This window comes from Solanum stenotomum, chromosome 7 (genome assembly GCF_019186545.1).
Source record: "Solanum stenotomum isolate F172 chromosome 7, ASM1918654v1, whole genome shotgun sequence".
In the NCBI taxonomy this organism is placed as follows: domain Eukaryota; kingdom Viridiplantae; phylum Streptophyta; class Magnoliopsida; order Solanales; family Solanaceae; genus Solanum; species Solanum stenotomum.
This window is the reverse complement of record NC_064288.1, coordinates 2,777,280-2,789,589: the sequence shown is the minus strand read 5'-3', so window position 1 is coordinate 2,789,589 and position 12,310 is coordinate 2,777,280. Positions and strand designations below refer to the sequence as shown.

The window sequence follows — 12,310 nt, the reverse complement described above, 5'->3', positions numbered from 1 at the left end:
ATGAACCAATTAATATGTTAAATCCAATATCAATCACAATTGCAATTTTCAAAAGGCGTAATTCATAAGGAATGCAATCAATGAGCAAGCTCTTCAAGAACAAAATTTTCAAAATTTTCAGAGCATGTTATGTCCTTTTCTTTGGTTCTCTTTAGACTTTTCAATTTCATGGTGTTACTTTTCTTTCTGGATTGTAAAGATACTTTTTGAAGTATCTAATTTACTTGATTTCTCTTTTTATGTATAATCCCAAAATTTCACGTAACATATATGTCATTATATAATTTATTGAGTAACATATATTATTTATTACTATTATTTTATCATCAGTTAAAATCATTTTTAGCAAGTTATATAAATCATTATTTTAACTACCTTATGTTAAATTACTGCAATATATATTATATTAACTTTTGTTAATATTTTTAACATCTCATTATTTGAGGTAAAACATTCATTCATCGGTATACTAGATTGTTCTCCTAATTTTAATGAATATAAAGACAAAATATAAAGTCATAACTTTTTTTTATCCTTTAGCACTTTGTAAATAATGAGATGATTCATTCTAATTTTCATCGAGTGGGTCGTTATTTTTGTTTGTTAAACACCTTTAAAACACATTTATAAGTGTATTCAAAATTAATCTATAGATGAATCAGTAGACTTTATTGCTTCATATATTTTATAAAAATTGTTAATATATTGAGAATAGTTTTAATCTATTCTCTTGAATAATTTTCAAATAAAAATAGAAAAAGAATATCATTAAATTAATTATTTAATTCAAATATATATGTTTGACATGATGTTATAATGATCACTAGAGCATCTGATATTTTATTATTATTTTTATCATGTTTATTTGGAAATGTCATAATAATTTTTTTTTTGAAAACTAATTAAATTTCTATTATAAATATATATAATATTGTAATATTGGGCCCGTAAATGAGTCTTTCATTATATACGGGCCTAAAATTATCTAGTAAATAAAAAAAAAGACTGTAAAGATTTTTTTTTTTTTAAATGTTCCTCCATTAATAAAATATTTATTTATAATAAATTAATTAATTTACTTTTTGCAACACAATAATTAATTTAATTTTTTTTAAAAAGCCAAAAAAGAGAAAAAAGGGGGCTACCGGCTATTGACAGGTCCAACTCATCCAAGGAATTCTTTTTCACTTCTTATTACAAGCTTAGCCCTGCACTCTGAATCAGAGTTAAGAAACTGTTTTTCATCAAATTAATACAGAGAGCTTCTTTTGATGCATATTCCAAGTTAAGGGACGTTTAGAAAAGGAGGACAATTACATTAGAAATAGGATTCCTATAAATTATTATAATATATACGCTTTTTCCTATAAATTAAAGAATTGCATCATAGCTAGAATAGGTTTTTTTAAAGGGTCGTATTTCCAAAAATAAATTTATAAATTTTCATTAACATTAGGGTTTTGATCCTTCAAGACGACCATGGCTGACATCTTGCCTGAATGTCTCATTCAAAAAATACTCTGTTTTCTTAGTTATACCGAAGCAACACGAATGAGGATTCTGTCCAAAACATGGCTGCAAGCGTGGTCGACTCTTCCCAACTTGGACTTCACTACTAATCGTTGGGAAGGCAATACAATGGTAGATTATTCACAGTTAGTGGACACAATCATGGAGAGATATAGGAAGGGGAAAATCCCTATAGAAAGGTTTGAATTATTAGAAAACATTAATGATTCTCACAAAGACTTCTACTTCCCTTTGATTGATAAGTGGCTTGACATTGCACTTCAGAATGGTGTAAAAGATCTTTTTCTTCAATTTACATCATACCCCACGCCTATTTTAACAATCTTGGCAGGAAAATCTTTAAGAGAATTGGTTCTACGCTACTGTACTCTTATGCCTGTTTCGTTATCTAGTGGGGTTGTGAATTGCAATTCTCTGAGAAAGCTTTCTCTATCTCATGTAACATTAGACGAAAACACGTTGGATACACTATTTAATAGTTGTCCCTTGATTGTCTCTTTCATCCTTCAGTATTGTTCGGCGTTGACGATGACTCTTCGAAAGATCAAGTCGGATTCACTAAAGGTCTTGAAGATTCATCATCTTTATGGGATAGAGGAGATTGATGCTCCAAATTTGGTATCACTTGACTATATGGGGAATCAAATTCCTGAACTTAAAATGGCAAGAGAGTCAAGCCAATTGGAGCACTCAAAAATCACTATTCTATGCAGGTCCAGTAATGCTGCATGGTTTTGTAAGTTGAAGAAGCTTCTATCAAATTCATCCTCATCCTCTAAAGTTACCCTTCAATTTTTCAATTGCACCGAGATCAGCATGACAGATTTGCAAATGGACCACATAGGTTCTATCCCCCGGGTGGACGTTTTAGATGTATATTGTCCGGATCAGACTATGGAGTGCCAAACTTTTGTGGATGCTTTGCTATGGAGTTGTCATCCCAGGAAACTCCAACTAGTATCAAATATTATTGGAACGATTACACATTTCATCGATCGTTTAGTGTATATGAAGAATTCGAGTCATTCCACTTTTCATAGAAGCACACCTTGGCATAGTCAATTAAAAGAAATAAAAGCTTTTGATGGAAAAAATCAGCCGCTGCAACTCAGAAGTGGGGAGCTTGCAAGGACCCTTAACGAGGGGGAGAGAGTTTATTTTTTATTAGATTGGTGATGCAGTTAATTTGTCTTTATTTCAAATTTGAATGTACTTGTTCATTTCTTAAGTTCATTAATTCATTTGTTAGGATATATATATATTTTTTCACATCCCGGCATGTAGTTCTACTTGTGATATCTTGAGCCAACACTGGTTTACTTTCGACAAATTTGCATTATTACACCGTGAGGTGTCAACAGAAAAACCATCCTGCTTTTGTGCAATAGCTTTTTTACTTGCTTGATTTTGTAAGCTGATACTTGAATCTTGATGGATTAACTTTTATTTACCACTTTATAGAGAGGGAGACAGATGTAGTTTTCTTTTTTCCTTGTTCTGTTTTATTTTCAATTATCCCTATCTGTAGTACATCAATGCACAAATGATGAATTATAATAGTCTCAGATCTTTACGACAAGCCAATTGAGTCAACCTCATCATCTTTTGTTGAGGTAACAGTAGGTCATGAAGGAGACAAAGCCCGGATGATTGACCAGCTCCTTGATGAACATGAATCCGAGCTTGATGTCATTTCGATTGTAGGAATGCCAGGACTCAGTAGAACTACTCTGGCCAACAAAGTGTATAACAATACATTAGTTGCTAATCATTGCAATGTTGGTGCTTGGTGCATTATTTCCCAAAAGTATAACAAGTCAAAGGTATTGCGGGAGATTCTTCGGCAAGTTACTGGCTCGGAAGGAAAAGAAAGTGAGGATGACTTTGCTGAAAACTACGAAGAGTACTACTCGATAAAAGGTACCTCATCGTCTTAGATGATGTGTGGGATATTGCAACAGGGGATATGTTAATAGCATGTTTTCCAAGGTTAAGAGAGGAAATAGAATTATCTAAACTAGCCGAAGTAGTCAGGTAGGTTTGCAAATTAAATGCCGTAGTGATCCTCTCGACCTCCAACTTTTAACACCTGAAAAAAGTTGGGATCTATTCTAAAAAGGGTATTTGGAGAAGGAAGGTGCCCTTCTGAACTGTAGTATGTTGGACACCAAATAGTTGAGAAATGTAAATGTCTTCCTTTGACTGTTGTTTTGATTACTGGAGTAATTGTTAGAGTAAGGAAAGGAAAGGAAACGGATTTGTGGCTCAAGATTCAACATAATCTGGCTTAAGATGAAGGTTATGACCATTTACTATCCACCTGAAGCCGTTGTTAGTTTACTTCGCGAGATCTCAAAAGAGCAACCGAACTCTAGTCTTAAGTTGATGCAGTTGTGGATGGCCGAAGGGTTGGTGGATCATGATATCCGGTCCAAGAAAAGTTTAGAGGAAGCAACTCAAAGTTACATGAGAGTAAGCCTTTTTTCTGATATGATCAAGGTTTACTATGTGCATGATTTTTGTTCAGTAAAAGCGAAAAAGGAAAAGTTTTTCAAGTTAATCAATTCAGGTGCTCCAGTTCATGCTTCGGGTTTCATACACCGTTTAACCGTTCATACTGACAAAGGCCAATTCTACAAAAGATGGCGTATTGTTCAATTCTAGTAAGTCTTCAGCTGGTAGTTAGTATCTCATATCTTTGAAAGGGAGCGGTTCGCTTCGTAACTCCAGCTATATCAGTCACATATCTTTGAGTGTTGCAACTGGGTAACACTTGTCTGATTTCACACTGCTCCAAATTTGTTAAACTCGAGCAGAGTTGCATTTCACTAGTTCTGCAGATTGCAGTATTAGTGTCAAGCTGATTCTGAAGATTCTCGTAACTTCTGGACATGTGTGACTGCGCGCTTAGGAGAAGCTTATTTCAACAGAGGAAATTGTTAGTGAAAAACTTACAAGATAATAAAAATACAAGATTACAATTGAATATAAAAAATGAAGAAATAAATCTCTTCAGGCTGAGGCGCGGATATCTCGCTCTCTTTAAGGAGATTCAAGCCCACTGCAGCAAATGTTTTCACCGGTCCAGCAGTAGTCCTTCTTGACTTGTCCCCTCCAGGATACAACAGCCTAATCACAAAATATAACTCAACAACTCTGGACAAGAGTTGAGTCCAAAGCTCTACAAAAAGAATACCTTCCTTCAACTAATAAAAACTCTCTTTTTGACAAACCTTATGCACTCTATATTTTCTTATGTATTGTGTGTTTCAAACCAAATGAAGACCACCACTATTTATACTACAAGAAGTCTTCCTAGCAATGAATAGGAAGATAAAGGGGTAGTAAATAGTGAAGATAATGGTCTTAGGAATTACATAGGTTACAAGGTATAATGGAGGAGTAATGAAAAAGATAATGGAGAAATAATGGTCAAATGCACCAACGGCTAAGACTGTTGCAAGAAAGGAATTGAATATAACACTAACTCCAACAAATGGAGTAATGCGGCAGTTAACTCCATAATGTAGTAACTCACCAATTAAAAGACCACTAATGGGCAGTCCTTATTCCTTTCTGCAACATATTCACAAAGGCATAATAAGCCTAGGACATTCTATAACAATTTAATTAATATTAAAATGTTCAATAGACCAACATATAATTTACCCTTGCCGAACATAATTTGAGGAAAGGAGGCAGAGTCTTCTTTTTACTCAGCAACAGTAAAAACTGATTCTTTTTCTGGTGAAGAAAGAACTTTTTTACCTCCAGAACAGGTCATAGAACGGCATCTATATATTCATTAAAATCTGATTTGGAAACGAGAGAATTAAAGAATGTGGTAACATACTTGAAACGCATTAATGGCTTGATAGGAAGCCACGACAATTGAGACTTCTCTTCCTCCAAAATTCATCTTCTTGCTCAAGGCTGGCTGGCTGAAGTAATTAGATTCCTTTGTAGACCTTCCTTTTCGAGGAGCATTAACATAAACGTTTTCTATTAGGAGAAAAGGCTCAAAATAGTCCTTTGTTTTAGCTTCAAAATCAAAGTCATCCATCTTCTTTTATATGAAGCGCTAATAGTCCTTAAATATTGGTGTACTTTTAATATCCTCACTAACTCTGTTAATAATCTGTAGTATCAGTTAAGCGAAGTCTTACTAACATGTGTTTCTGGACCAATTTTCGATTGCCCAAAATCAAAAATTTTAGCCGACAGATTTTCATCAAGGACAAGCAGTATATTTGAAGATTTGACATCACGGTGCTGGGGCGGATCTACGTTGACGGTTCAACATAGATTTAACTGGGGGCCTTCCATTTTTTTTTTGTTGTTGCTATAATTGATAAAAAAAAAAGCAGGAATGAAATCGACTATAAAATCACATAAAGAACTAAGCAAACTGAACAAAACTAAGCCTAAAAATGTCCAAAACAGAATTCAGTAAGAAAGCTTTAAATCTGAAAAGGAAATTTATCTCAGGCGTAGCAGTTAAGTGACTTCAGTTTTGTTTTTTTAATAAAATTAAACTGGGAAAGTTAAGGGACAACAAATTACATTAACCCATTAGAAATAGGATTCCTATAATATACAGTTTTTTTTTTTCTGTCTTTTAGGGAAACCATAACCTATAAATTGAAGAACTGTATCATAGCTACCACCAAAGGCACGTTAAATATTTCTATTAATATTAACGTTGCGATCCATTAATGTTAAATATGACTGACATATTACCTGATTGTCTCATTCAAAAAATACTATGTCTTAGTTTTAAAGAAGCAACACGGATGAGCATTCTCTCCAAAACATGGCTACAAGAATGGTTGACTCTTCCCAACTTGGAATTCACTATTAATTGTTGGGAAGGCAATATAAATACAATCAACACAACCATGGAGAGATATAGGAAGGGGAATATCCCTATACAAAAGTTTGAATTATTAGAGCTCTTTGCTAATTCTCATGAAGATTTCCCTTTGATTGATAAGTGGCTTGACGTTGCACTTCAGAATGGCGTAAAAGATCTTTATCTTAACTTTACATCATACCTCGTGCCTATTTTAACCATCTTGGCAGCAAAAACTTTAAGAGAATTGGTTTTGCGGGGTAGTACCCTTATGTCTGTTTCATTATCTAGTAGTGTTGTGAATTGCAATTCTTTGAGAAAGCTTTCGCTATCTCATGTAAGATTAGACGAAAACATGATTCAGACTCTACTTAATAGTTGTCCCTTGATTGCCTCTTTCATCCTTATGTATTGTTCAGGAAATCTTCGAAAGATCAAGTCGAATTCCTTGAAGGTCTTGAAGATTCATCATCTTTTCGGGATAGGGGAGATTGATGCTCCAAATTTGGTGTCACTTGACTATATGGGGAATCAAATTCCTGAACTTAAAATTGCAAGAGAGTCAACCCAATTGGAGTACTCAAAAATCTATGTTGAATGCATCAACAATTTAAATGCCGCATGGTTTTGTAACTTGAGGAAGTTTCTTTCAAATTCGTCCTCTTGGTCTGAAGTGACTCTTTATTTTATCAATTGTGGTGAGATCAACATGACAGATTTGCAAATGGACCACATAGGTTCTATCCCGCACGTGGACATTTTAAATGTCAATATTCTACAGAAGAATCAGACTATGGAGTGCCCAACTTTTGTGGATGCTTTGCTATGGAGTTGTCATCCCAAGAGACTCAACCTACACTCAAATATTAAAACGATTACACGTTTCATCAATCGTTTAATGTATATGAAGAGTTTGAGTCATTCTACTTCTCATGGAAGCACACTGTGGCATTGTCAATTAAAAGAAATAAAAGCTTTTGATGGAAAAAATCAGTCGCTGCAACTCAGAAGTTGGGAGCTTGCAAAAAGGATCGTTATGGAGGGGAAGGGGAAAGTTCATTTTTTATTAGATTGGTGAAGCAGTTAATTTATCTCTATTTCAAATTGAATGCACTTATATTCTTTTCTAAAGTTTATTAATTCATTTGTCAGCTATTTACACCAGTTAATCCAAAATTAGGCTTATGTTATGTGATACTCTCCTCCATTCTAAATATCTTTTAAAATCTAATTAAGGTCTATCAACTTTTAACGGATACACAGTTTTTATCCTAAACATGTGAATCCAGACAATAGAACCCAGCAAAACTTCCTTTCACTATAGTACTAACATGTGTTTCTGGACCAATTTTCGATAGGAAAAAATCAAAAACTTTAGCTTGGAGATTTACATCAAGCAGTATATTCGAAGATTTGACATAATGGCGGATAGTTGCCTTATGAGAACTAATATGAAGAAAGTGAAGTCCTTTTTGCTGATCCTATACAAATTTCAAGACTCTGTGTCCAATTCAAATTTGGAAGACCCGAGTCATAAAGGGGTTGTTATTAGGCTCACCATTGAAGGGCTAACGAAAGCAACAGGGGCATTCCTTTTTTTTTGTTGCAATAATTGATCAAAAACAGGAACGAAATTGAATATAAAAGCACATAAAGAACTAAGCTAACACAAGAATGCTTAATCAGGAACAAAACTAAGCCTAAAATGTCCAAAACAGAATTCTGTAAGAAAGCTTTAAATCTGAAAAAGGAAATTTATTTTAATAAAACTGGGAAAGCTTTAAATCCCATTAGAAATAGGATTCCTATAATATATAGGTTTTTTTGGTCTTTTAGGGAAACCATAATCTATAAATTGAAGAATTGTATATGTACCAGTTTTTTCATCACAAAGAGGTACTTGTACATTCCTCTCAATACCATAAGGTGTCTTAGAAAAACAATCTCCCTCCCTATACGTGCATTAACGTCATACTTCCCGCTGCTGGAAGTTTCACCAAATTGTATTGTTCAAGAGAAACAAGTGCCAAGGTAATGTTTGGTCTTTGTTGTTGTCAACATGAGCTAGCTATTTACACCAGCTAATCCAAAATTAGGCTTATGTGATGTGATGCTCTTCCGATATCTAATTAGGAATGAATCAATACACTTAAAATTCAGTTACCGATTAAAAAAATTATATCTTCAGTAACAGTATATATCTCAGAAGTATTTAGTTAATGTTTATCATCTTGGCATATTCAGACACAAAAAAAGGTTCACCCAAAAGTACTAACTTGACGAAAATCCTAGTTTCGTCACTGTTCATGCTGAGAACCTACTGATCTTGAAATTATTTAAAGCTAATTTTCATATAATCACTCTTCAGTATATATTATATAGAGCAGGGAGTAATGAAGAAAGGTTAATAAGAGAAGAGTTTTTACATACTGCATCCAATAGATGACACAAAACATTAAACATATGGAACTCTAGTTGCTGCAATTACACAGAATGTCTACACTAATAGCTTCATAGAACCTTTGCAGAACATAAGAAGGATAAAATGGAAACTAGTAACTGCTTTTACACAGGAACTGTCCTGTTATCGGATGAATGATTCTCCACTTCTGCTCCTTCCTCAGTTGAGTCTTCGTTTTCCCTTGACATCTCTTTAAGTGACTTGCCCTTCGATTCTGTAACCAAGAAAGTGAAAAATAATCCGAAAAGGTTGACTACGCCAAGGACAATGAGTGAATTCCTCACCCCAATTCCAGCGGGATACCCTGCATCAGCCTTGGTCTTGTGGTTGAGCCAAACACAGGAATCTAAATGCACCCACCATTGCCCCTAACTTTCCACATGCAGCTGGTATTCCATGGCAAGTCGACCGCAATCTAGCAGGGAAAATCTCAGCAGGCACGACAAATGTAGTGGCGTTGGGTCCAAAGTTGGCAAAGAAGAAGGTGAGTGAATAGAGGACCACAAACCCGATAAGGTGGCCAGGGAGAGTCCAGTGGTGGTAAGGAATGGCTAGAGCAAACATGAACACTCATCATTGTGAAACCAATCAATTGAATGGTAAACCTGCCAATCCTGTCAATGAGGAATACTGTGAACCAGTATCCAGGCATGGTACTGCAGAGAGCGATAAGAGTTTGGGCTCCTGCAATTTTTTGAACCTCTTCAATTGCATTCATAGTCTTGGCAGCAGGAATCCATCCAATGGCACTGAAGATATCCTTTTGGAACAAGTTTTGGCTGTAGTATGCAATATCAAGAAGAAACCATGTGCTGGCTGTGCCAAGCAAGTGAAGTCCATGTCGCCTAAGAAATTTTTTCGTGCACAAACAAAATTCATTGCCGGACTTTACAGCAGGCTCTTTTTGGTCTGTACCAATGTCAACCTGCATAACCTTTTCCATATCTGCAGTGGCCTGCTTCACATTCTTGGCTACAAGAGCTGTGTAACGAGCCGTTTCAGGCATCTTCATCCTCCAATAGTAAGTGAGAAGAGCAGGAAGTGACCCAGCCATCAATATGATCCTCCACGCATAATCTGCTTGAGGAACGGTTGAGCCAAGGGGATCCACTTGATAGGTCGGCGCCTTGAAACAAGCCTGGAATACAGCAGAGATAATGATGGCAAAGATACCACCTCCGAGGATACCAAATCCTTGGATAGCGATAACAGCAGCAATGAAGGCACCCCTAGTGTTTTTGTTGGCATATTCAGACATAATAGTAGCAGAAAGGGGGTAATCGCCACCAATTCCAAAACCAAGCCAGAAGCGAAAGAAGCAGAGGGTGGCCATGACGGTCTTAGGATCCCTACCAAAAGAAAGGCCAGAAGCAGTGGAACAGATAGACATAATCATAAGGGTTATGCCATAGACTTTCTTCCTTCCTATTTTGTCACCAATCCATTCAAAGAAAAGTTGTCCCGCAATGATACCACAGAAGGCGACACCATTGATAGCAGCGGAAACATTAGGAGGTAGTGTGAACCAGGCTTTGAAGAGCCATCGACATAGTAGTAAATACGTCCAAGCAACTTAGTGACTAGAGATGTGCAGAAGAGATCATAGGCATCAGTAAAAAATGGGAATCCATACCAGCTATTATGATTGCTTTGAAGTGATACCATTGTGTTCAGAGGCGGTGTCAAGATTTCATGCAAGTGGATTCTAAATTTTTAAAAAGAAACAACATCTTAACCTAAAGTAATAATATGAACAAATACAAGTATTTAATTCACTAAAAACAAATAAGGAAAAAAAAATGAAAACAAATGAGGACAAAAATGAAAAGGGAGAGTTAAAGAGTATACACCAGATGCTAGATGTTGGATAACAACAATTAGATCAACAATAAAAGTTAGAACCCTAACTTTTGTAAAAAAAAAAATTGAGTTAAACTTTTTGAATGTGAGTAGAATCAAAAGTCAGATATTGTAGTTTCCTTTTCTTTTTTTTCATTTAACAATTTTTTGTTTTTTTAATTTTTTTTACATAAATCCACCTACGTTTTTAATTAATTCTTACCGTTTTCTTATTTTTTTTTAAAAAAATAATTACGACACAAATACTATTTCTTTACCAATATTCTATTTTTTTAATTATTCTTTTTATATAAACACACGTTTAAAAATTAATCCAAAAAAATTGTGTGCTTACCTGAGATTTGAACCCACATTCTGCGGGGTGAACAATCTCACTGGGTGCACAGCAACCACTAGGCCAAACGCTTCAGTGTATTTATGAGTTCACATGAAATATATATATATGCATTGTACTTCATATTTTAATACAGGTCTACGGAAAAGCCTAATGGGTTCGGCTGAACCCCTTCCGTTACCGTAGCTCTGCCCCTGATTGTGTTTTTGCGGAATCAAGCGCATTCAAAACCTTTATACTCCCAGCCATTTTCACAACACAAATTTAAAAACAAGAACAATGTTAAAATAAAGATGCAGAGGAAGGGCAGTAAGTTTTCAGGTTGTTGATATTGAAAATTGTATTATATATTTTAATTTTTTTAAAAAAATTACAAATTGTTAAAGCAGATAATGTAGATAAATTGTTAAACTACAATCTATTAACTACAAAGTGAAAGAGTACCGAATTAAAAAGAATTTAGATTACATAAAAGTTCCTATTTTCCAATGCTACAAACTACAAAGTAAAGAGCATTAAAATTTTACATTTATTTTTTCAACTTCGATTTTTGATATTGTACCAAATATGAAAAGCATCAAAACTTGCATTTGTATTTCTAATTCTCTAATGACTTTTACCATATATATGGATAAATAAATTTTAAACAACAACAAACAATTGTTATTGTTTTTAAATTCAAAAACTTACTGATTATAATATTAATTTAGATAAATATAAATATAGAAAAAAAGAAAAGAAAAGGGAAGAGCAAAAAACTACTATTTAGCCACTAAAAAGAAGGTGTTTTACAGGATAAGATTAGTTACTTATTTTTTAAAATTCAAATTCATATTTCAAATTAATTATTTAAACAATTTTGATAATGTTTTATATAATTAGTAGAAACAAAATAACAATATGTCCTTGTTTCTCTCGCTACACAATCCTAAATTATAGCATCATTATTTGTATATGTAATAGTTATCTATCAAATATTTTGTGGAAATATATTTACAGAAATACAGAAAAATAGGCTAAATTGATTTGTGTTTAGATTTATGTAAATACAAACATAATTGGTAGTTCCTAAATTTTAGCAGCCAGTGTAGTTATATATGTATTTTTAAAACGTGGGAACTACTTTATTTTTTTTAAAAAAATGGTACAGTTATCTTTTTTTTTTCTTTGTTTTTGGCTTTAAAATTAAAATATTTTCAGATTTAAAAAGATTTTCCGATTATTTTTAAAAAAGTTCAGATTTAAAATATTTTTAGTTATATTTTTTAATTTA

At 33.9% G+C, this 12,310-nt stretch overlaps 2 protein-coding genes and 2 pseudogenes across 2 annotated transcripts; 3 read left to right on the top strand and 1 right to left on the bottom strand.

Moving 5' to 3' along the window:
• The first annotated feature begins 1,479 nt into the window (after positions 1-1,479).
• Positions 1,480-2,706, top strand: LOC125871066 (putative F-box protein At1g49610). The gene has a single exon (XM_049551654.1). The coding sequence runs from the start codon at positions 1,480-1,482 to the stop codon at positions 2,704-2,706; it is 1,227 nt and encodes a 408-aa protein (XP_049407611.1).
• Positions 2,707-3,176: 470 nt separating this feature from the next.
• LOC125871247 (putative late blight resistance protein homolog R1A-3) lies at positions 3,177-3,821 on the top strand (annotated as a pseudogene).
• A 2,433-nt stretch (positions 3,822-6,254) lies between these two features.
• Positions 6,255-7,460, top strand: LOC125871245 (putative F-box protein At3g58860). The gene has a single exon (XM_049551844.1). It carries the CDS (start codon positions 6,255-6,257, stop codon positions 7,458-7,460), a length of 1,206 nt encoding a protein of 401 aa, XP_049407801.1.
• A 1,487-nt stretch (positions 7,461-8,947) lies between these two features.
• LOC125871052 (probable inorganic phosphate transporter 1-7) lies at positions 8,948-11,286 on the bottom strand (annotated as a pseudogene).
• Between the last annotated feature and the right edge of the window lie 1,024 nt (positions 11,287-12,310).